Source organism: Heterocephalus glaber, unplaced genomic scaffold, assembly GCF_053883595.1.
Source record: "Heterocephalus glaber isolate CG9 unplaced genomic scaffold, H.glaber_assembly_v1.0 deba00001004, whole genome shotgun sequence".
NCBI lineage: Eukaryota > Metazoa > Chordata > Mammalia > Rodentia > Bathyergidae > Heterocephalus > Heterocephalus glaber.
In genome coordinates, this window is record NW_028258179.1 from 3,793,762 (window position 1) to 3,815,298 (window position 21,537).

The 21,537-nt window shown below is 44.1% G+C and overlaps 1 protein-coding gene across 2 annotated transcripts in view; it reads right to left on the reverse strand.

Moving 5' to 3' along the window:
- Slc16a14 (solute carrier family 16 member 14) overlaps nucleotides 1-21,045 on the reverse strand; it is a 32,512-nt gene extending 11,467 nt beyond the window's left edge. The window contains exons 1-4 of one of the 2 annotated variants that reach the window (XM_021247034.2): nucleotides 20,905-21,045; nucleotides 17,150-17,408; nucleotides 14,716-14,987; nucleotides 4,806-4,949 (exon numbers count right to left, since the gene is read on the reverse strand). In XM_021247034.2, coding sequence (XP_021102693.1) covers nucleotides 4,806-4,949; nucleotides 14,716-14,974 — 403 coding nt within the window. In that variant the 5' untranslated portion in view covers nucleotides 14,975-14,987; nucleotides 17,150-17,408; nucleotides 20,905-21,045. The remainder of the gene's footprint in view (nucleotides 1-4,805; nucleotides 4,950-14,715; nucleotides 14,988-17,149; nucleotides 17,409-20,904) is intronic. The other variant, XM_004868022.4, reaches the window with a different exon arrangement.
- Nucleotides 21,046-21,537: the final 492 nt, after the last annotated feature.

Genomic DNA, 21,537 nt, shown 5'->3' on the forward strand with positions numbered 1-21,537 from the left:
CTGTTTCATTTACTGTGTCTCCTCAAGTGCCTCGAACAGTGCCTCATGCATAATACATGACTGCAAGAAAGTTCTATGGCAAGATAAAATGGTCATATTTTGAGATAATAGCAACCATTTTCAGATAAGACTAGTTTTACATTTCCAAAGTTAAGGTATAAAACTTTGGCTGCAAGATGTGTTACACGTCAGGCATGGTGGTGTGTGCCTGTAACCCCAGCACTCTGGACAGAGATGGGAAGATCACAAGTTCCAGCCCAGCCTGGACAATTTCAGAGACATAGCGAACCCTGTCTCAAAAAATAGAAAGGAACTGGGAATGCAGCTCAGTGTGAAGACCCTTGGTTCAGTTCCCAGTACTAAAAGAAGGGGGGGAGGGGTTGCATGTACAGCTACTATAAAACCAATTAAAGTCATCATCATTAACAGGGATATGTTCTCAGAAATGTGTTGCTAGGTGACGTCACTATGAAACCATCATAGAATGTATTTACAAAAACTAAGGTGGTTATGATGTCACTAGGTGGTATGATCTTTGGGGACCCCTGCCATACATGTGGGACATTATTGACTGAAATGTCATGATGCAGTACATGGCTGTATTTGTTAGAGACCCAACAGATTCTTTGATAGTAAACATTGTGGCACAGTATCGTCACCCTTATGGTAGTGTTGGGGGCTCTGTAATAGAAAGACCCCAGATGGCTTTGGGTTTCAGTTCTAGATCTGCACCCTAGAAAGAAACTATGTAATCTTGATCAAGTCAGTTAAACTTTCTGAGGCTGAGCTTTCTCATCAGTGAATCAAGGACAACACCACCTGCTACACTGATTGTTACGAATTAGATCTAGAATGTAACCTGGTGCTTCCCGTGCCTGGAAAGTGATTGGATCGTGGAGGCACTGTACTCACCAGTGGGCCAACCCACTGATGATCTCACAGCTGACTTGGTGTTAGAGGCGGGCCTGGCTAGAGGCGTTCACAGCCCTCCCTTCGCTCTCTGCTTTCTGACCGCCGTGATGCGGCAGCTCTTCCTCCCTGTGACCCTCCACCCTGGCGTCCTGCCTTGGAGCTGGCCGACTAAACTGTGAGCCGAAGTTAACCTCAACTCCTTTAAGTTGCAGATGTCAGATATTCTGTATCAGCCATGAGAAAGTGACTAAGATAATACATACCCATAATTTATATATATCCCACATGGAAATGTACTATATCTGTGTTGCACCAAGGTGTCAATTACTGTTAATATCCTACCTCTTACAATAGGCTATTAGCTAATGCAACAGTTTAAATCAAATTCAAAGTAAGCTTTTAAGAAAGTAGAATGGTTTAATGACTCCTCGTGTACTCCTCTCCCAGCTTCAATGATTATCAGTTCATGACCAATTTTGTACCCACTCCCTCCATATAATTTTGAAACAAATCTTGAATATATTACTTCATGTGTGAATATTTTAGTATAAATATCTAAATGTAAGACCTATTTAAACAGCAGCCATTTTATCATTATCTCATCTGAATAAAAATGACTCCTGATATTAAATATCCAGAAGGTGTTCAAATTTCCAAATGTCTCATAAATGACTGTATTTAAAAAATTTTTTCTTTGTTTTAATCAGGATCCAAATGAGGCCCACACATTGCTGTTTGTTGATAATTATTTTAAGGCTCTTTTAGCCTCCAGTTTTTCTTGCAGTTAGTTGAGGAAACTGGGTCATTTGTCCTGTGCAATTTGTCATACCCTGCATTTTGCTGATGGCACTAAATAAGTTTGACTTTTTAAAAAAATTTGATTTGTCATTGACAGTGACTAACATGCTGAATTTAATATGGTTATGTGTTTCTAAAGAGCAGTGGCATAAAATGACTGAGAGAAACAGAATGGAGAGACATAAGCATTAGAACAGTGTTCATTCTAACCCACTGTAAGTAACAAATGCTTCCATGAGTGGTGGGGAAAAGTCTTCCTGGATGTTACAAGGATCCATTTCCTTTTCTGCCGACTATCTACACTCTTCACAGCCTTCAACCCTTTCGCAGTGTGACTTTGGCAGGTCTTGAGGGTGTGTGGGCTCAGGAAAGCCACAATAATGTCCAGCCCAGGGTCCAGCCCCAGACCACTTCTTCAGCACAGCCAGGACTAGACGCAGGGCCTACACTCTGGCCAGTGGGTGGGAGGAGGAACTGGATGTGGACAGAGAATCTGTGGTCCAGGGTCAATGTGGATGGGGAGAAAACGCCTTCAGGAGACATGCTGAAGAGAATGGAGCCGGCAAAGCTGAAGACACTTTGCCCAGATGCTCTGGCTAACCCGGCTGCTCAAAGAGCCATTCATTTTCTGCTTAATAGGACAACACTCCTATGCAATTTTAACTGCAGAAGTGTTAGAAGCAAACAACAAGCATCTGCCTCAAATGCTTTTTGGAACGAAGGATCCCAACAAGTTTCTTTTAAACATTGAACAGTGATTGAACACACACACACACACACACACACACACACACACACACACACACACACACACACACACACACACACACACACACACACACACACACACACACACACACACACACACACACACACACACACACACACACACCCCCTGCCTTTTGAAGTAGATCTCTGCATTTAACCTTTTCTGTTAAATAAGGGCTAGATTGCCAGCTGTCTTCAATATGTCTCACTAATGACAGTCTCCAGCATTTTGCACTTAAGTGGAATTTTGCACTGGTGGAATTTTCCACAGATAGACAGGCAGACAGACGGATAGACAGATGGATGGATGATGATACACTTATTTTTGGAGACTTCCTTTGAGTTTTTCCCATGTAAAAAGTGACAGCAGGGTTGGGGGTATCTCAGTGGTTCAGCGCCTGCCTTGCATCCACAAGCCCTGGGTTTGATTTCCCAGCACCTCCCACCCCCACCCTGTGGTGGCAATAAAGTGTCTCAAGAAACTCTTCCTTTTCACTAGCCTCCAGTAGAGTTTCCTTCCTTCTTCCTCGGGTCTGTAAATATGTGTTGGGTAGATAAGTGAATGAATAAATGAATGACTGTGGAGATAGTATATCTGAGGATCAATAAGCAAGGAACAGTAGTAAATAAAATTCCATGTGACACAGAGTCTGACCATAGAAGTCTCTAAATAATGAGGCTCAATCTCAAGTCCCAGTTGTTTTGCTGTGTTTTGTTTTGTTTTTGGTATCGGGGATCGAATTCAGGACTTGTGCTTGCCAGGCAGGCGTGGTGGTGCAGCTGAGCTACATCCCAGCCCTCAAGTCCCAGCTTTAAGGATCAAGTGAGAGACAATCTAACCTAAGACCACCAAGGCAAGGTCATTAGGTGCTATGGACCTCCCCCAAGATCTAATGTGGCTCCTTCATCTCAGAAAAAGGAGTGGCCATTTCCTCTTCTATTACATGAAAGTCTCAGGCCAGCTAATTCTATTCACTGGGTAAATCCCTTAACTTGTTCTTAAAGAACTCTTATCAGGTTCTTCAGACCAATAACCTTTAAACGAGGTAGGGTATAGATGTATATTACTGAGAAACAACTTGGCAACTCATATGGACAGTAGGTTTTTGTGCCCACCTCTTGCTATCATAAGACATATATTTAAGCTTATAATATCCTAAAATGTCTATATTACTACTCTTCTATTATCATATTTGTGTATTAGCTAACATTTACTCAGCACTTTATTATGTGCTAAGTGCTTTATTCCCAGCACTCATGACCCTAATTCTCCCCACTTTCCAGATAAGGTAACTAAGTGTAAGTAGGTTAAGGAATTTGTTCAAGGTCACATAAATAATAAATGATTTTTTAAAAAGGAAAAAATACAAAGAAAGGCCAAAATTCCAAGCTCAGATTTTTTTTGGTACTGGGGATTGAACTTGAGTCCTTGTGCTTGCAAGGCAGGCGGTGGAACCACTGAGCTAAATCCTGGCCCCAAGCTCAGAATTTTAACCATCATTCCATGTGACATTTATTAGTAGAACTGCTTCTCCATCTTCAAAAACACCCAGGCTGCCTCAGGTTCACTGAAACACAACCAGACCAGGAAATGCCTATTTATCTGTGTGAATCCCACTACCTGTTGATTATGGAAATTATGGCTGGGGAATATGCTTTGCAGAACAGATGTACAAACCACACTGCCCAGAAGTCAATTTTAATCAATTTAATCTATTAATTTTAGCCTATCCCCTGGGGAATGAGACCCTAACAGTGAACTAGATTTGCTTTGCTTCTTGGAATCTCTACACACATGTTGGGGTTTGCACTTTCATTAATTTTTTTAAATTTAATTTTGTTGGTACATTTTAGGTATACAATATAATGACACTCATCATTGGAAATTTGCACCTTTACATAATCTCTCTTGGTGCACTTTCATTAATTTGAAGAGGGCTGAAAGAGTAAATGTTTATTCTGTGATTTGTGTTTGATTCTATAATTCTTAAATGAGAGAATGTACTAATTTCCTTAACATTAGTCTGTGCATTCACTTAAATGTGTATTATTGCCCTCCTTTGCTGGTTTCTCCTAGGAGAAGGGTCTAGCAGTTAGAACCAGACACTGAACATTTAATCTGATTCTATCAGTGAGCCCAAGGAGAGTCCTGTTGCTTTCCCATACTTTTAATACCTTATCTTTAGAAAATATTTCCTGGAGTGCAGGTTGGGATGGATGGAGGACACAGAACAAAATGTTTTAATGGGTTTCTCTTTTTTCCCAAAATTAAGTTCATTGCTAAAATGCCCAATAAAACACTTAAATCAAATCTAAAACATGCTTACCAGCTGCCACTCCGAAAGTGAAAAAGAGACAGTGCACATTGGCAGCATAGGCACTCAGCACCCAGCCCAGCGAGTTCAGCAGTCCTCCCACGATGGTGGTCCAGCGGCACCCACAGGTGTTAATGAACAAGCCGATGAAAGGTCCTGCCACAGAGCATTGAAAGAGGAATTGACTACTGGTGCTTTATTTTCATGCTTTCTTTTGTTGTTGTTGTTTTTTGAGACAGGGTCTAACTATGTAGTTCAGGCTGGCCTTGAACTCACTATCCAGCCCAGGCTGGCCTCGAACTCATGGCAATCCTCCTGCCTCAATATGTTCATGCTTTCTTAGCAAATCCTCATGTGAAGCCAAAGAATATACTAGAACTGTAGAATAAAGCAAAAGCAAAACATGTTTTATGTACAAAACCCTTTTTAGCATACAGAGATGGATGTAAATGATTTCATCAGAGAACAGGAGGTTCTAGATTTTCAAGGAAGGCCGACCTGAAATAAAGAAACAAATACATGGGTTCATTCTTTGGCCTATAACAAGAAGTCCTTAACTACTGGTCTGGGGCAGAATGCCCTTGGCAGTCTTCAGCAAAGTTTGGAAAAGGCTTGGAATCAGTTGCCAATATTTAAAAGTTGAGAGAATTAAAAAAGAAAAAATCCAGCAGCAGCACCTGCCACCTTCCCACACAGCTGGACCACCGGTGCTGCACAGCATTTGGCTCTGGCTGTCACAGCCTCTCAGTTCTCTTTCCCTTCGGTCCCTTTGGCCTCCCACCTGGCTTCCTGGCCCCATTTACATTATTTATTTGGCCTTGTTCGCAGTTTTCATTCTTCCTCTCTCTTTTGTTTTCATTGCTGGGAATCCAACCCAGGGCCTCACACACATGCTGGGAAAGTGCTGTACCACTGAGCTACCCCTGGACCCTAAATTTGAGTTTTCAACTCCAGTTCTTAAGGGACCTCAGGGAAAAGGGTTCTGAGAACATCTAGCCCATGTGACTGAGGACACCTAAGTGCAAACCAAGGACTCAGCCGCTGCCTTCTCTCCTGGTTCCTCCCACACTCTTCAGGCTCTGCATTTATTTATTTATTTATTTATTTATTTATTTATTTATTTATTTATTTATTTTGGTACCAGGGATGGAACTTGGGACCTTGTGCTTGCAAGGCAGGCAGAACTACTGAGCTAAATCCCCGGCCCCAGGGTCTGCATTTATGACTGGAGACTCGGGAGCAAGATGTGACAATGCACACAGCAGCATGGTTTTTTATGATGCAGAATCTGACTGCTTTCTTTACTCAGATGCTCTAGGTTTTTCCTTTCTCTCTTTCTGATTTTTATGGGACTTCTGACATCTCTCACTTGTGATCAATGATTTCTTGTGCACAAAACAATTCAGAGTTTAGCAATACAGTGTGAGACTGTATCTGATATTCAGAAAGATGGCTCATGGTAAATATCATCTTATTTTTGGTTATTACTTTGTATATTCAGATGGGACTATTTCAAATTAAAAGCTTACTGAAGTCTATGGAGCTCCCCTTTTCAGCCCAAACTAAAATAACATTTCACTTTAAAGTTTTGACCATCTTCATAACTCTTGGGTCCACAGTCTTCCAATGAGTTTTTTTTCCTGTAGTGGTTTCTCTCTCTCTCTCTCTCCCTCTCTCTCTCCTTTGCAGTAGATGGAACCCAAGGCCTCGTGCATGCTAAGCAAACAGTTCACCACTGAGCTCCATCCTAGTCTTATTTAATGTATTGAAAGTGTCTAATCCTGCCCTTTGTGGTGGCCAACACACCAGGCTGAGGCAGGAGGACAGCTTTGAGTTCAAGGTCAGCCTGCTCTACATAGTGAGACCCTGTCTCAAAAAACAAAAACAAAAACGAAAACAAACAAAAAAGTATCTAATCTAAAATATTATGAAGGTAAATGCTCCTTAGTTTAATTAGCCTTGTTGCATTACAGAAAGTAATCCAGTAGATAAAGCTCTTAAAAGGGGCTTAATATATTACATATATCTTATATAAGTATAGTGTATGCTATACATTATAAACTTATGCACATTATATAAAGAATATATAACATAAGCCTGTTGGCATAAACAACTAAGGAAATTGTTGGGAGTAATAGAAATTTAGATGACGTAAGTTGAAGCTATAGTATTTCTTTAATTTCTTTACACATATTTTATTTTTCTAAACCCATGGTCACTTGACCACATGACATTTGGATAAGTGGTTAAATAGGAAATGTATGACTCATAGGTTTGCTGTTCATGTCTCTTTTCAGCTATAAACAAGTCACAGTTCAGTAGCCCAATGTTGTCCACATTACACAGAGGGTCCAGAGGAAGTTTCCTTGCGTTTATGAAATGCTGCACCAACAAGCCATTTGAGGAGGCAAAAATAAAGAAGAAATTCCCAAGTCAGTGCAAATAGTCATCTCTGGAGGAACTTTATAAATAAGACAGAAAGCACTGAGTTCTTTACTGATAAGAACATGATAACATGCAGTGGACAACAGTCTAGATTTCTAGTTAATCAACTTTTGCATGCTGGAGCTTCAGTCATTTATGAGTCACACATGGGAAAAATCAGCCCAGAAATGCTGTCACTTCTCCTCAGTTATGAAATAGTGACCTTTAAAAAAAAGCAAACAATTAGATCCCAAGCTTTCCCAGCTCAGTCTCATTTTCTAACCATTGCTCATCAGTACCCAATGGGCATCTCCAACATCTAGCTGCCATTTCAGCAGAATTAAAGAACTCCCCACACCGAGGACAGGAGAGAAAAACTGAGAAGTAGCCCTTTGATTATGACTCAGAATAATGTAGAGTAATTCAATGGTGTTGTGGTTTATAGCTAGATGTCCCCTAAAGCCTCACATGCTCATCAGTGGGGCACTGGGGAGGTGACTGGATCATGGGTGTGATACTCCAGTGGATTAGTCCACTGATGAGTTCATACCCAGATGCAATGTTGGGAGGTGAAGCCTGGTTGGAAGAGCTGGGTCACTGGAGATGTGCCCTGGAAGGGTCTATCTCCTTCCTCCTCCCATGATCTCTGTTTCCTGCTGCCATGCAGCCCTACCTTGGAGCCACCCCATTATGGAGTGAAACAGGGTCATCCCTCTTTGCCTATCCCAGTAACTGATGGGCCAGGAAGGCCATACAGCTTGGGTGACAACAACAATCTGAGGTGAGCCTGGCCAGCACTCAGGAGGTCATTCTCTGAACCCTGAGTCCTGTAGGATAGAGATTTAGCACCTCTAAATCCACAGCTCCCTGCTTTGGCTGCATCAACCTGAAGCTTAATAAAAACCTCTTGATGCTTGGATTCCATCCCAAGAGATTGGGTCTAATGGTCCAAGTGTAGTCTGAGACTCAGGATCTTTAAAAACTTCCCAGGTGGCTCTGAAGTGCAGCTAGGACTAATGACTACAGCTCTAAATCCACTTAGGAAGCCAATCATCTTCTGTAGCCCATGGATTCCCCACCAAAAATTATTCAAGGAGCTGTCATCACAAAAGCTGCTTGGACAGGAATGGGGGGAAGAGATTTTGTTATAAGATGGGGCTTGGGGGCTGGGGATTTAGCTCAGTGGTTCTGCTGCCTGCCTCAAAAGTACAAGGTCTGGAGTTTGATACATAGTATGAGAAAAACCCCAAAAAACAAAAAAGAGGGGCTTCCTGCAGCACATCTGCAAATTGGTCCTGATAAAGAATGAAACAATGCATATTTATTAGATTTAACATATGCAAATTGCTGACCAAGAAAGAGATAGCTTCCAACTACTGCAATACAACTCATGGATTTTTAATTAAAATTTAAAATAGGCAATCTAAATGTGCTGACAATGATTAGAAGATGCAAACAATATGTATTTATTCACCTCAAGTATATTCTCAGTTCTCATTCAATGTAAGGGGACACATTTCTGGAGTCCAATAGACCAGATTTGAAGCCTGTCCTATACTTCCTGGCTGTTCAACCTTCAATAACTTGATGTCTCTCCAAATTCTCCCCTTCTAGGATAAAGATGATGGCCTGGCTTTCAGTATTGTGGGATCACTGAAATTTTATAGACAGCTAAGTTAGATAAAAATATTATAGGCAATCAGACAGAGCTAGAACTCGATGTATCTGACATCTAGCAGGTTGAGAGTTACATTTATTTCGCCCATATTATTTGGAGGTCCCACTGAGATAATTGAAAGGAGGTAAGAGTTTGCTTTTGTTTCATGGATTCTGGATTGTAACTCATTTAGGTAATTAAAAATTGTCATCCTTTTCAATTGCTTTGCCTTGAATTTTTATGCCTTGTCTTTTTTATGCATTGTTCTTTGTTAAAATGATGATAAATTTATATTGAGAACATGGGAAGATAATGATTTTTCATTGATGGGACATTATACTTTTCCAGGCAAGGTCTTGTATTCTTGTTTTGCTACATTTAGACTAACCAGTTGCTGAAGTTTTTGGTGCTCCTTGCTTGACCTGTTTGACTTGTGACTGTTGTGGTTTGTTATTTTAGACAGCAGTTCCAGGGAAAAGTAATGTTAGAGCGTCCTCTAGAAGACTGATACTAACCAAAATGTGAATTTATGAAATGCTATACAATGGATCTTCTTATGAAGTCTAGTTTATATTTAGGAAATATACATGCCTATTAATAAATCACAGGACCCCACCTGCCAAACGCAATAGGCTGGCAGCTGTTCTTAAGACTTGGGAGACAGATTTTACTGGGACAGTCTGGCCTGATCCCCCCTCTACATTATAGAGGGGAATGTCAAGCCTGTTGTGCCTCAGTTTCCTTTCAGTTCTGATCTTCCACTAGTGAGGAGGCAAGCTTAGCTCTTGAGATTCTCCACTCTTGCCATTCCAAGCTGAGGGTGATACTCATGGGCAAATTGTCTCTCAATAACTCACCGTGTGTGTGTGAAAAGAAAGAATTCCTTTTTCTGATCTCATTTCTGATCTTTTCCTGTCACTCCGTATTTTCCTTTTTTGGAGGCATTTTTCTGCTAAAAATTAGAGGAAAGAACCTAAACTATCTCACCTTTCCCTCCTATCCAACAACTAAGAACTTTTAAGTTGAGCCTGTAGAAAATGAGTGTGTGCTAACTCTGAGGACAAGGAAGTCACCTTAGATGAGGAACACATTCAGTTTAAGGAAGAATCTCCAACTTCCTGGGTCTCTCTCTCCCCTCCTAGTCCTGGTTCTCATCGTTTATGCGTGTAGGGTAGGGAAGTACTTTGGCTAATGTATAAGTTATGGTTGCTGGATGATGGGTACAGGTTTTAACCTGTGAGCTTCATAAGTGTGTTGCTAAGGAAGATTGCCTAGGTGATTAGGTAGACAACACAAATATCTTGGGGACTTCCTTGCCCTAGGGCCTATGGAAGGATTTTTCTGAGCCATTACTTGCCTCATCTCTAGAGGTGACCTTTTTTCAGACTTTTAAGTGCTCCTACCACTTCCAATCTGCCCTTTGAATTTTTTTCCCTCTCTTTAAAAGAATTGGAAAGCAGTTGTTCAGGTCTCTTGATTATTGTTTTAATTTTGCTAGCAATGCTTCCTTCTTTAAACATGGCTGTTTAGCAGGGTCAGTTATAGTTTGTGCTTTGGAAATACATGCTAAAGTTGACTGTGAGTTTCTGGAGAAGGTAGGGGTGCAAGTTGGTAAGGCTACCTAGTCTGACCCAACCTGATCACTCTCCAGATAGCAGCCACATGCTCTGGAGCAGGTCACCTCTGGGGATGCCTTGAGAGGATATAAACCAAGTAGGGATGAAAAGGGATGCCTATTTTCCCCCTTATTTTGCAGATGGGAAACTCAATGTCAAATTCTTACTCCTTCAGAATGTATTCTTAAGCACTGAAAACTGTCTGACCCTCACATATTGAGAAAGAGCTGTTTAATATTTTTCTACACCCATACATGGCCTGCATACCTCCTAGAGACAAAATAGAATGCAGAGGGAAGTATTGATTATGGTACTATTTCACAACTAAAATTGTACTGTGAGAGACAGGGAAAATGGTCAAAATTACCTTATGTTCAGACTTTTTTTGCATTAAGAGATAATCCTTACATGTGTTCAAAATATAAACCACAGGAAAATCAGACACCTCTAGTTGTTAAGGCACAGTCGGATGCATCCACTATCACTGAGCATGAGGTTCCCCTCCCTTGCTCTTCAATCCTAAGGATGAGGTTTCCAAGGCAACCTTAATCAAAGTCTCATCCACTATTACTGAGCCTGAGGTTTCCCTCACTTGCTGTCTGGACTCTAAGGGTGAGGCCTCCAAGCTAACCTTAGTTGAAGCCTCTACTGGGCTCTATCCATCCCTAGCTGATTTTGTTCAAGCTCCTCAAGGACAGTATCCCTTACAGGAGGTGAGTAGAGAATTTGGCACTGCCTCTGTCCACATGTCTTTTTTTTCTCAGTGACGTCAAACAGATCAAACAAGATCTGGGAAAGTTTTCAGATGACCCTAATAAGTACATTGAGGTCTTTAGGGAACTTAACTCTGACCTATGAACTAGACTAGAAAGATGAAAAGTTACTCTTAAATCAAACATTAACTTCTAATGAGAGACAAGCAGCATTATAACCTGCTATTACATTTGGAGATGAATATCATATTGTAAATTTTAGAAGGCCAGAGGACAGGCAGCCAGGGGGAACAGCTGGTTCCTACTGGAGCCCAAGCGGTCCCTATCCAAGACCCTTACTGGCCTATGAACCAGACAGGAGATCAGAATAGAAGTCCTCTTCAGACATGTATTCTTGAAGGTTTAAAATGGACAGGAACTAAGCCCTTCAGTTAATTTAAATTGTCAGCTACTCATCAGGAAAAAGATGAGAACCCCTCTGTCTTCTTAGACCATTTACAAGAGGCATTGATGAAACATACATCCCTGGCTTTTGATTTGATAGAAAGACAGATTATTCTTTTTTTTTTTTTTTTGGTACTGGGGTTCGAACTCGGTACCTTGCCCTTGCTAGACAGGCATCGAAACCACTGAGGTAAATCCCTGGCCCAGGATAGATTATTCTTAAAGACAAGTTTATTACCCAGTTAGCCTCAGATATTAAGAAAAAGCTACAAAAGATGGCTTTTGCTCCTGATAGCTGATACTTTAGTGAAAATTTCCTCCTCAGTTATTTATTTATTGATTGACTGATACCGGGATCGAACTCGGGATCTTGTGCTTTCGATGCAGGCAGTGGAACCACTTAGCTAAGTCCCCAGCTCCTCAGTATTTTATAATTGAGACCAGGAGGAGGCCAAGGGGAGAAAACAAAGAGACCAAGAGAAAGTGGCTGCCTTGGTTGTGTCCTTAAAAGGCATAGACTCTAAGTCTGATTCTTGGGGTTCCAAAGAGAGCTCAACAATTAATGTCACCTGCTACCATTGTGGAAAGCCAGACCACCTTAGGAGAGACTGTGATAGGTCCAGGGATTTAGCTCAGCGGTGCCTGCCTCACAAGCGCAAGGTCCTGAGTTTGATCCCTGGTACCAAAAAAAAGAAAGAAAAAAATGGCAAGCATCTATCGAGGGGCGATAGATCCTCTAGAGAGTATCTCTGACTGCTGATCATAACTATGACCCCCTTCAGCCAAAACCAGCCAGAATGGTCATTGCCCCTTGCCCCTTCATGGCAGTTAGGGGTACCTCTTCAGAGAGGAGAGTATTATAGACAGCCAACTGAGGTAAAAATATTATAGGCGGTCAGAGAGGGCTAGGCCTTTGAGCGAGTCAGTACAGAGGATGAGAACACATTACAACTGTGGCTAGAGGCACATCTGTTGAAAGCCAAGCCTCAAGATAAAGAAGGAATGACCAGGCCTACATGCCTTCCCAAGGGATAAGCAATAACTTGAAGATTATACTGTAATTGGTATCACATGGTCTAATGAAGTCTAGATAGACATCAGTCATCCAGGCGGGTGACCAGGACCTCCCGATCCATCCCTTCCTAAAAAAGTCCTGGTTCTTTCCATGTATACTTGCTATGTGACCTGCTTCCCCACTGGATCAATATTAACACAGCGGCTCTACTTTAATCTTATTGGTTGATCATAGTTTTGACCCATGTTTTATCCACCTTGTGATTTTGTACCCACTTCGGGAGTCCCTGGTAACCCATTTTTGGGTCCCCTCCTATCTCTCAGAGGGTACCTCTCTCAATAAATATTTTCTACTCTTGCCCTCTGTTGTTCCTTAAAACTCATTCTTCAGGGCCGGGGATGTAGCTCAGTGGTTCCACCACCTGCCTCACAAGCACAAGGACCTGAGTTCGATCCCCGGTACCAAAAAAAAAATTCATTCTTCAATTTTAGAGAACACCAACTCAGCATACTTAATACCTAGCAGGTTGGGAGTTACATTTATTTCGCCTATATCAAAATCATGCATCTAACACACACTTGGCATGCAGTAGGTGGAAAATAAAAAAGACCTGTTACATGGTTCCTGGTTTGGAAAAGATCCCTCATGTTGTTCCACTTGTCTGGCACCACTCTGTACCAGGAAGTTTAGGATAATAAACAGTGACTTAAGGACATGGTAGATAAAAGACCTTTCATCATGTAGCTATGAACCTTGCTATGTTGAGACCCAGAGCAAAAGATGTTTATCTGGCAGGCAGCCTTCCCTGTAGAAATGTTAGATTACAATCTGAAATTCTACTGTCTGGAGTTCAAAGGCTCTCTAACATCATTCTGTACATACATGTATTCTCCAACTGGATTAATGATGGCAATTGCATTCCACCATTGCTAGGAACTGAAGGTTCTGGTTTTGAGGATTACACTCAAAACCACGTCCAATAATTTTGGCACTGGTTTCCATGCTTATTTTTACAGAATTCATGAAACATGAAATAATATATAAGTCAACCTTACTGGATGGCTTAGCAAACATTGGAATATTTTGTTTCTTAGCCTTTTCTTGAGGATTTTTTTATAGTTGTTGCAGGTACACACTTCCTAGATTGAATCTGTATTTTGATCTACACTTCAAAACCAAGCAAAAGGTAAGAATGCTGAATTATAATATATTTTATACTGGAAACAAATCCAATCTTCTGTTTTTGTTTTTTTTTTTTTGGTACTGGGGATCGAACTTGGGACCTTGCGCTTGCAAGGCAGGTGGCGGAACCACTGAGCTAAATCCCTAGCCCCCAGCCCCTTATCTTTTAAAAAAATTCATAAATGTTAAATAAGAAGAGATTTGAAATGACACAATGAACATAACAGTTAAGAAAACAGTATGGGCCAAAAGAGAGGTTTTTAAAACTGATCAGATTTTGTTGTTGTTGTTGTGTTTTGAGACAGAGTCTTGCTATGCAGCTTGGGCTGATCTTGAACTCACTCGAGATCTCAAATTCATGAGGATCTTCCTGTCTCAGCCTCCTGAGTGCTGGGATTACAGGTGTGTGCCACCACCCCTGGTTTTAAATGATCAATTTTTAGAACAGTCAGTGTTCAAAACATTCAAGTAGTCATATCACGCAAAAGGACAAATATTATAGGACTCCACTTACACAAATTACTTTGAATAATCAAATTCATAGAGGCAAAAAATATAATGTTGGTAGCCAGGGGCTGGGGCAGGTGGAAATGGGGAGGTTCTTATTTCATGAGAACAGAGTTTCAGTTTGAGGAGATGAAAAAGTTCTGGAGATGGACGTTTGTGATGGCCGAACAATAACACACGTACTTAAAAGCACAGAGCCGCGTTCCTAAAAATGGTTAAAATGGTAAATTTTGTGTTCTGTAGATTTAGCCATAACTTAAAAGACTAGAAACATCACTAACAAATAAGGTCTGATGTTTCGCCAAGGTAAGGTATCACTTAGAGTGTGAACCCTTGAGTACCCACAGGCCGCACACCAACGTACCCACGATCAGGGTGAGGCCCATGCTCAGCGAGCTCACCCAGGCGGTGAGGCCACGGCTCTGGTGGAATTCCTCCAGCCACTCCACGTTGAGGACACCCAGGGCCATCTGGGAGCCCATGATGAGGATGTGCACGAAGAAGGACGAGAGGACCACCATCCAAGCCCACCCGCCGTCGATGTCCCGGTGGGGCTTGAGGGTCTTCTTCTCCTTGGGGTGATCTTCAAAATCGTACCCAATCTCTTCGTGACTCGTGTACATTTTCCAAGATTTTCTGAAACACACAGAGCAAATCACTTCACTGAACATCGAAGGAAAAGATTATCTTCATCTTCTTCGGCTCTCTCCACCTCCCACTGGGTGGGCCCAGTGTCATATGAAGCCCTCAGATTAATCTTTGTCCTATGCAGATGTGGCACCGTTGCTTACCTTTTTCACAGGCTGAGGGCTCTCATGAAACCTGTTTCATCTGGCCTTTATGCTGAGCTACATCCTCAGCCCTTAATTTTTTTTTTTTTTTTTTTAATGTGAGACAGGGTCTAAATTGCTCGGTTACCCAGGCTGGGCTTGAACCTGTGACCCTCCTGCTTCAGCCTCCCAGAGTGCTGGGATTACAAGGGTGCGCCACCACACCTGGGTTCATGTTTGTCTTTAAAAACTTCCCCTTGTTTCTACTTCAATGAATATATACACACGCATTCCCATTGCAGTGCTATGCTATTCCGATACATCAGTGTTCTCTGGAGCATCTCGAGTTTTAGAAATACAGACTGACCAGAGAGAAGCAAACTGTGGCATACCGCACCATCTTACAGCCTGTGTTTGCACATGCTGGAGCTAAGAATTCTTATAATTAGCCTTTCTAAAGGCTACAAGCCTGCAAGTCCTATCATACTTCCTGTCTGGCCCCGTCCAGGACAAGCTGGCTGGTCCCAGACTGTTCTGCCTAAGGGCTGATTGGGCGCTGGGAAGAACATGAGTTGGGGGAGGCACGGATGCCCGGCAGGAGCAGTGGAGGGATCCGCCCTGGGCTCATCCGGGTACTTCCTTCCTCTCGCACCTGGTTCTGGGTAGGATTTTTGTCTTTTAGACCATTCTGTCTCCTAAACAGCTGCGCACTTCTCACCTACACATGCCTGTGCATGTTGCTCTATCCTGGGTTCTCTTCCCCCTTCCAGCACCCAGACTGCAGGGCATGGGAACTGCTCATCTGCCAGGGCATCTCCCCACCAGTTCAATCCCCCCCCCCCCCCGCAACACCTCTTTTCCTTATTTACAAAAGCTTTGTTTCCATTTTTTCCATTTTCTCTTTTTTTCGTGTCCCTTCTCTCCCAACCCATTCCCCTTCTCATTTGAACATTTTCTTTCCCTCTTCCAATATGTATTATACATTTTAGTCCTTATTTCCACTTTAGGTTTCTCACACCAGAGAAACAATGTGGTATTCAAACACATGTGTCTGATTTATTTCACTTAGGAGAATGGTCTCAAGGTGGATCCATTTAGCTAGAAATGTCTCAAGCTCATCCTTCTTTATGGCAAAGTAGTACTCCACTGTATAAAAAAGCCCCATCTTCTTTATCCATTCATCTGTGGGGTTTTTTCATAAATTCTTTTATTGGTACATTTTAGGTATACAAGACATTTACAGTCATCACTGGGATCTTGTACCTGTACATGATGTATCTTGGCTCTTGTTTTTTCCTCATTCCCTACTGTCCCTTCACCCCCTCCACCCTTCCCTATTTACAAAGACTTTGTTTCCATTTTATTCCTTTTCTCATAATTTTTCCTTTCCCATCTGTTGATGGGCATTTGAGCTGTTGCCAAGATTCAGCTATTACAAACTGTGCTGCTATGAACATGGGAGTGCAAATATCACTGTGGTGTGATGCTCTTAATTCTATTGGGAAGACACCCAGCGGAGGAACAGCTGGGCCAACTGGAACCTCTAGTTTTAGTTTTTAAGGAATCTCCACACTGATTTCCACAGTGGTTGCACCAGTCTGCACTCCCACCAGCAGCGGAGCAGGGCTCCTTTTCCCCACAGTCCGCCAGCATTTGTTATTCCCATCCCTTCAATTTGTTCTGAGGTTCAAGGCCAAGCTCCCAGTCCTTCACGTGCTTCAGTTCCCAGGTTGCTCTTGCCCTGGGCTGTCAGGAGCCCTGCTGACCCCGCCCAACTTTGCACCTCACACTCCATCCTCCACAAGCACCTGACTCCTTGAACGCTGCGCGGTGCAGTCTCCCCGGCACCTGGGTGTGTGTGTGACCTCCCCTTCCCTCTCCTGGGAACAGGCTGCCTCCTTCTCACTTTCTCGGTTCTTTTCTGCTTATCCTTCAAGACACAACTAAATTCCTAGAATGAAACTCTGAGAGTGAGAAGAAATTAAAGCTCTGAAAACACTTCTAACATCCAACATCAGAGCACCGCACCTGTTAATCAGCCAATCACCGCCAAGCTCTGTGAGGAGAGTCTAGTACGGGAAACACTGTTGCCTTCGGGCTGGGCTGCAGCCAGTGTGGGGTGGAGCATTAGCCTCAAGCACTGGCCCAGGGCCAAGTAACCACAGAACTGCGAGGCTCTGTGAAGACCGGAAAGAAGGCCAGGCTAAAGTGTGAACTCTAGAGGGGGGTCCGAAAATGGGCACGTGTGACAATCCTTCTGTTTCTTCTGTTGTCCAAAGCACGTTATCTGTGGGAGAAACCACTCGAGTGAAAAAAGAAAAATGTTGATGTTCTTTCAGGGCATTTCTCCTTTCTTTTTTACTTATTGGTAAAAAATATTCTAAGTAAACATATATCATAAAAAATTAAAGGTTTCTACTTTTTTCTTTTTTTGTTACTGGGGATCGAACTCGGGACCTTGCGTTGTGAGGCAGGTGCAGTGCCACTGAGCTAAATCCCCGGCCCAGGTTTCTTTCTTTTAAATATCCAGATCAGCCTCTTGCCTACAGGTGAATTAGTGGTTAAATTATAAAAGAGAAAAAAATAGACAACCCAGGAGCCACTTGTCTGGGGTGATCTTCCAGTCTGCCTTGGGCTCTAAGCTTTAGCACAAGCGTGTTCTTGCATGTGGATGTGTGTGCACTTGTGTGCATGTGTGTGTCAACCCACCCACTCATCTTTCTTCCTGCACTGGAGCCCCTTGGTGCTCGGAGGAAGGGACAGCCCTTGTTCTCCAAGGCCACAGTCCGGGAAGAGCCACACTGTGGGGGGACTGGCTTAGGCTGCTCCAAAGGGGTGGCTGCTGGTGCATCAGCTCTGTCCCTGCTCCTGACATGCAGGCTCCGAAGGAGCCAGGAAAAGAACCCAGCAGCTAGACATGGACGTGACTGTCTCATCTGAGTAATAACGTCATTTTACACTGGATCAGACGAAGCTCAACTGTATTTAATATGATAAAACAACAAAACTTGGCATTTCCCTAAAGTTTAGGGAAACAACTAAAAAAGGCTTTGTCATGGTTACAATAATAAAGTTAGTTTTTCAACCCGGAGAAAAGTGCTTGAAATATTAAGCACTTTTCTAAAGCAATGTTAAGAACTTTATAGTCTCAGTGAATTATTTATTTTATGGGTTCAGTTGCCATCTGACTTTGTTGGCATTTCCAGTTTGTTTATAAATAAATGACATTGCATAACAGTGGACACGATTTATTTAAGAGGCACCACCACACATGCAGAAGGCAACACTCGAGGACAGGGTGAGGCAAAAAGAAATTCTTTCAGATCCTTGGGAGGCTCTTTCAGATCTTCAGAGCAAGGGCATCATTTGCATTTCACACTTAAATCTCTCTAAAATTAATTGCTACTTGAGGGTTTTTTTTTTTGGTACCGGGGATCAAACTCGGGTCCTTGTGCTTGCGAGGCAGGCGGTGGAACCACTGAGCTACATCCCCGGCCCAATTACTACTTGACTAATCACAGCTAACTTATTGCCCCACTACATGAACTAAAACAAAGACAACAGGAGAATAAGTGCTCACTGCCTGTTATGGCTCATGTTGGATTTCATTGTGACTTAACAGTATTAACAGGAGGAACTTTTAAGAGGCGCTTGGGCCAAGTGGGCTTTGCCTTCATGAAGGGGTTAAGGTCATTCTCACTGGAGCGGGTTAGTTACCTTGGAAGTGAGTTTCTGATAAAAAGGATGGGCTTGGCCTGACTTCTTTCTTTGTGGCACCTTTCGCTCGCCCTTCCTCCAAGTTATGATGCAGAAAGGAGACCTTCACCAGAGGCGGCCCTGGACCTTGTTTCCCAGCTTCCAGAACCCAGCCACATGCACTTCTACTGCTCACGACTGACCCAGTTTGTGTATTCTGAGACAGCAGCAGACAATGAAGACAGTGCCCTACCCCACAACTTGCCTTTTAGCCTGTTTACATTTACATAATTAGGAGACACAAAATCACCATTTTAAATATGAAAACAACTCCTAGAGGGTATCTGGACTGTTCCACCGTGGTTCACCTCTTTCTCCACTGTATGGCCTTCACAGTGTCCAAGCAGTTCCTCATGTGCGCGTGACCCACTGGGGTAAACTGAGGCAGTGGGTGTGAGTGTGGGGCTTCTGCTAAGGGTGTGCTGTGGGAAACCCGGATGTGACAATTGGGCCTTGCCCTGGAGGAGGCGAAGGAAGGAAGAAATGGGAAGACTGTGGGACCAACTGGTCAACCTTCCATTCTCCCCAAATGGGAGTTCGTAAACCACGACAAAGAAATCATAAATGGCGGGGTGGAACAGGGAGGAAAGGAACACTTGTAGGGTATGAAACGTGTCAGCCATATACTTATACAGTAATAGGCACAAACGAAGATGACTGCTCTTTCTGGAGTGTATCAGATTAAAACAAAACTAAATTTTCTACATTCTGTCATGGGAGGAAGTTTTACAAGCTAGTCTTTGGGATTTTTATTTTTTATTTTTTTCCTCCAGGACTAGGGATTGAACGAGGGCTTTTTGTGTCTCTTGCATGCTAGGTAAGTGCTCCCTTACTGAGCCATACTTCCAGCCCTTTTTAATTTTAATGTTAAAGCAGGATCTAGCTAAATTGCTCAGGTTGGCCTTGATCTTGTGATTCTCCTGCCTCAGCCTCTGGAGTAGCTGGGGTTACAGATGTGTGCACCAGGCTAAATAAATTATTATTATTATTGATTGGTGATTGTCATGTGGCATATGGTGAGTTCATTATTATGAGAAGCAAGTTAACTAATTGAAACTAAAATGCCAATTTTCCCAAATGGTGGAGAAGGCGCGCTGGTAGCAGATCCTCCATGGGATGCAGGGTGTGGAGGGATCACCTTCAGTTTGGCTCTCTGGCTGCTTCTGCCCTCTACATCAGTTGCCTTCAGGAATTTTGGGGGCACACTCAGGCCAACAGACAAAGGAGCTAGAGCGGAGAAGGCTGGGGGCTGCGCTAGGCTAGTGCAGACTGCGGGGGAAGCCGGGAACCCGCTTCGCACTAAACTGAGGGAACCGAGCCTACAAATACCTCCTGTGTGTCAGGACCCTGCTGGGTGGCTTCTCACGACCATCTGGTCCCACTGGCTTTAACGTCCCCATTTCACAGATGAGGAAACTGAGCTAATTGTCAGAGGTCAAACTACCAGGTGGAGGGACCCAAATCTGACCCCGAGCGCGCAGGGTGCCCCAGACAAGGCGGAAGGGCCTCTCGCTAATCCCCAGTGATCACCCTCCGTGACCCTCAGGAACCAGCTCTCCGGAGAAAGAAAGCCGACCGACTGACTGCTCGGCAGGGCCGGGCTCCCAGCAGATCCTCACGGCCTGGGCCTCGGCGAGCCCCGCGATGGCCGTTCCGGTCCCGCGCCGGGTCAGCCTGACCTTTGCTCCCTGGAGGAGCCTGGATCGGAACCGCTAAGGGGGGTTCAGCATGGAGGGGGCGGCCTCGCCCCGCGGACCCGGTTCCCCAGCGCGCATCGCCGCCTCCAGCACCGCGAGTCCGGGCGCGCTCGGAACCAGCAGCTCCGCGGGGTCCCGGCCTGCTCGGTCCCCTCCGCCGCGCAGAGCTCCCCAGAACTGGCGGCCGCGGCTCCGCTCCGCCCGCCCATCACCGCCCTGAGCCGCGGCGCGGGACCCAGGCCGCCGCCCGAGCTCCGGAGTCACCGGCGGGGGCGCCTTTCCGACCCAGCCCCGCTCGGCCTGCGGTGCGGTGCAGCCGCGGATACTCACCGCCTGCAGCCCGCCGGGCTCGGGCCTCACTCGGCTCCCGGCCCCGACTGCCGAACTTGCTGCTCGGCTCGGAGCCCCCGGGGCGGCTGGGCTTCGAGCTGCGCCGCGAGGTCGCCGATCATCCTGCAGACGCGGGGTCCGGGCTCGGCTCTGCGCCCAACTCCGTGCGCGGCGTGGGCTCCCGGGCTGGTCCGCCGCTCGCTGCACGGCCAGGTGGACCCTAAAGCTCGATGCTCCCGTCAGGGCGCCTTTAAAAAGGTGCGTTCCGAGGTGTCCGAGGCTCACCCGAGCTTCCTTCCAATCCGTGCAATTTCAAATCTCCACACTCGTTGGTTCCTATACCGGCTAATTCTGGTTTGGCAGGGGGAAAAAAACCTGCAGTCACCTCACAGGCACACTCTTGTGGCCGGTTGAAGTCTACGCTTTGGCTGAGACTTGCTAACGCTCTGCTTGATTTTAACGGAGGAAGCAGCCGGAAATCCAACTCAGGATGCAAGGAAGCATAGAAGCAGTGCCCATTTTTCTGGGATAGCAGAAAAGCGATGAATCGACTCTTACCCGAATCTGGGCCATAAAATACAGCAATTTGTAGAGCGAAGAGAATAGCAGGATCTGCGATACTATCTTTGGCCA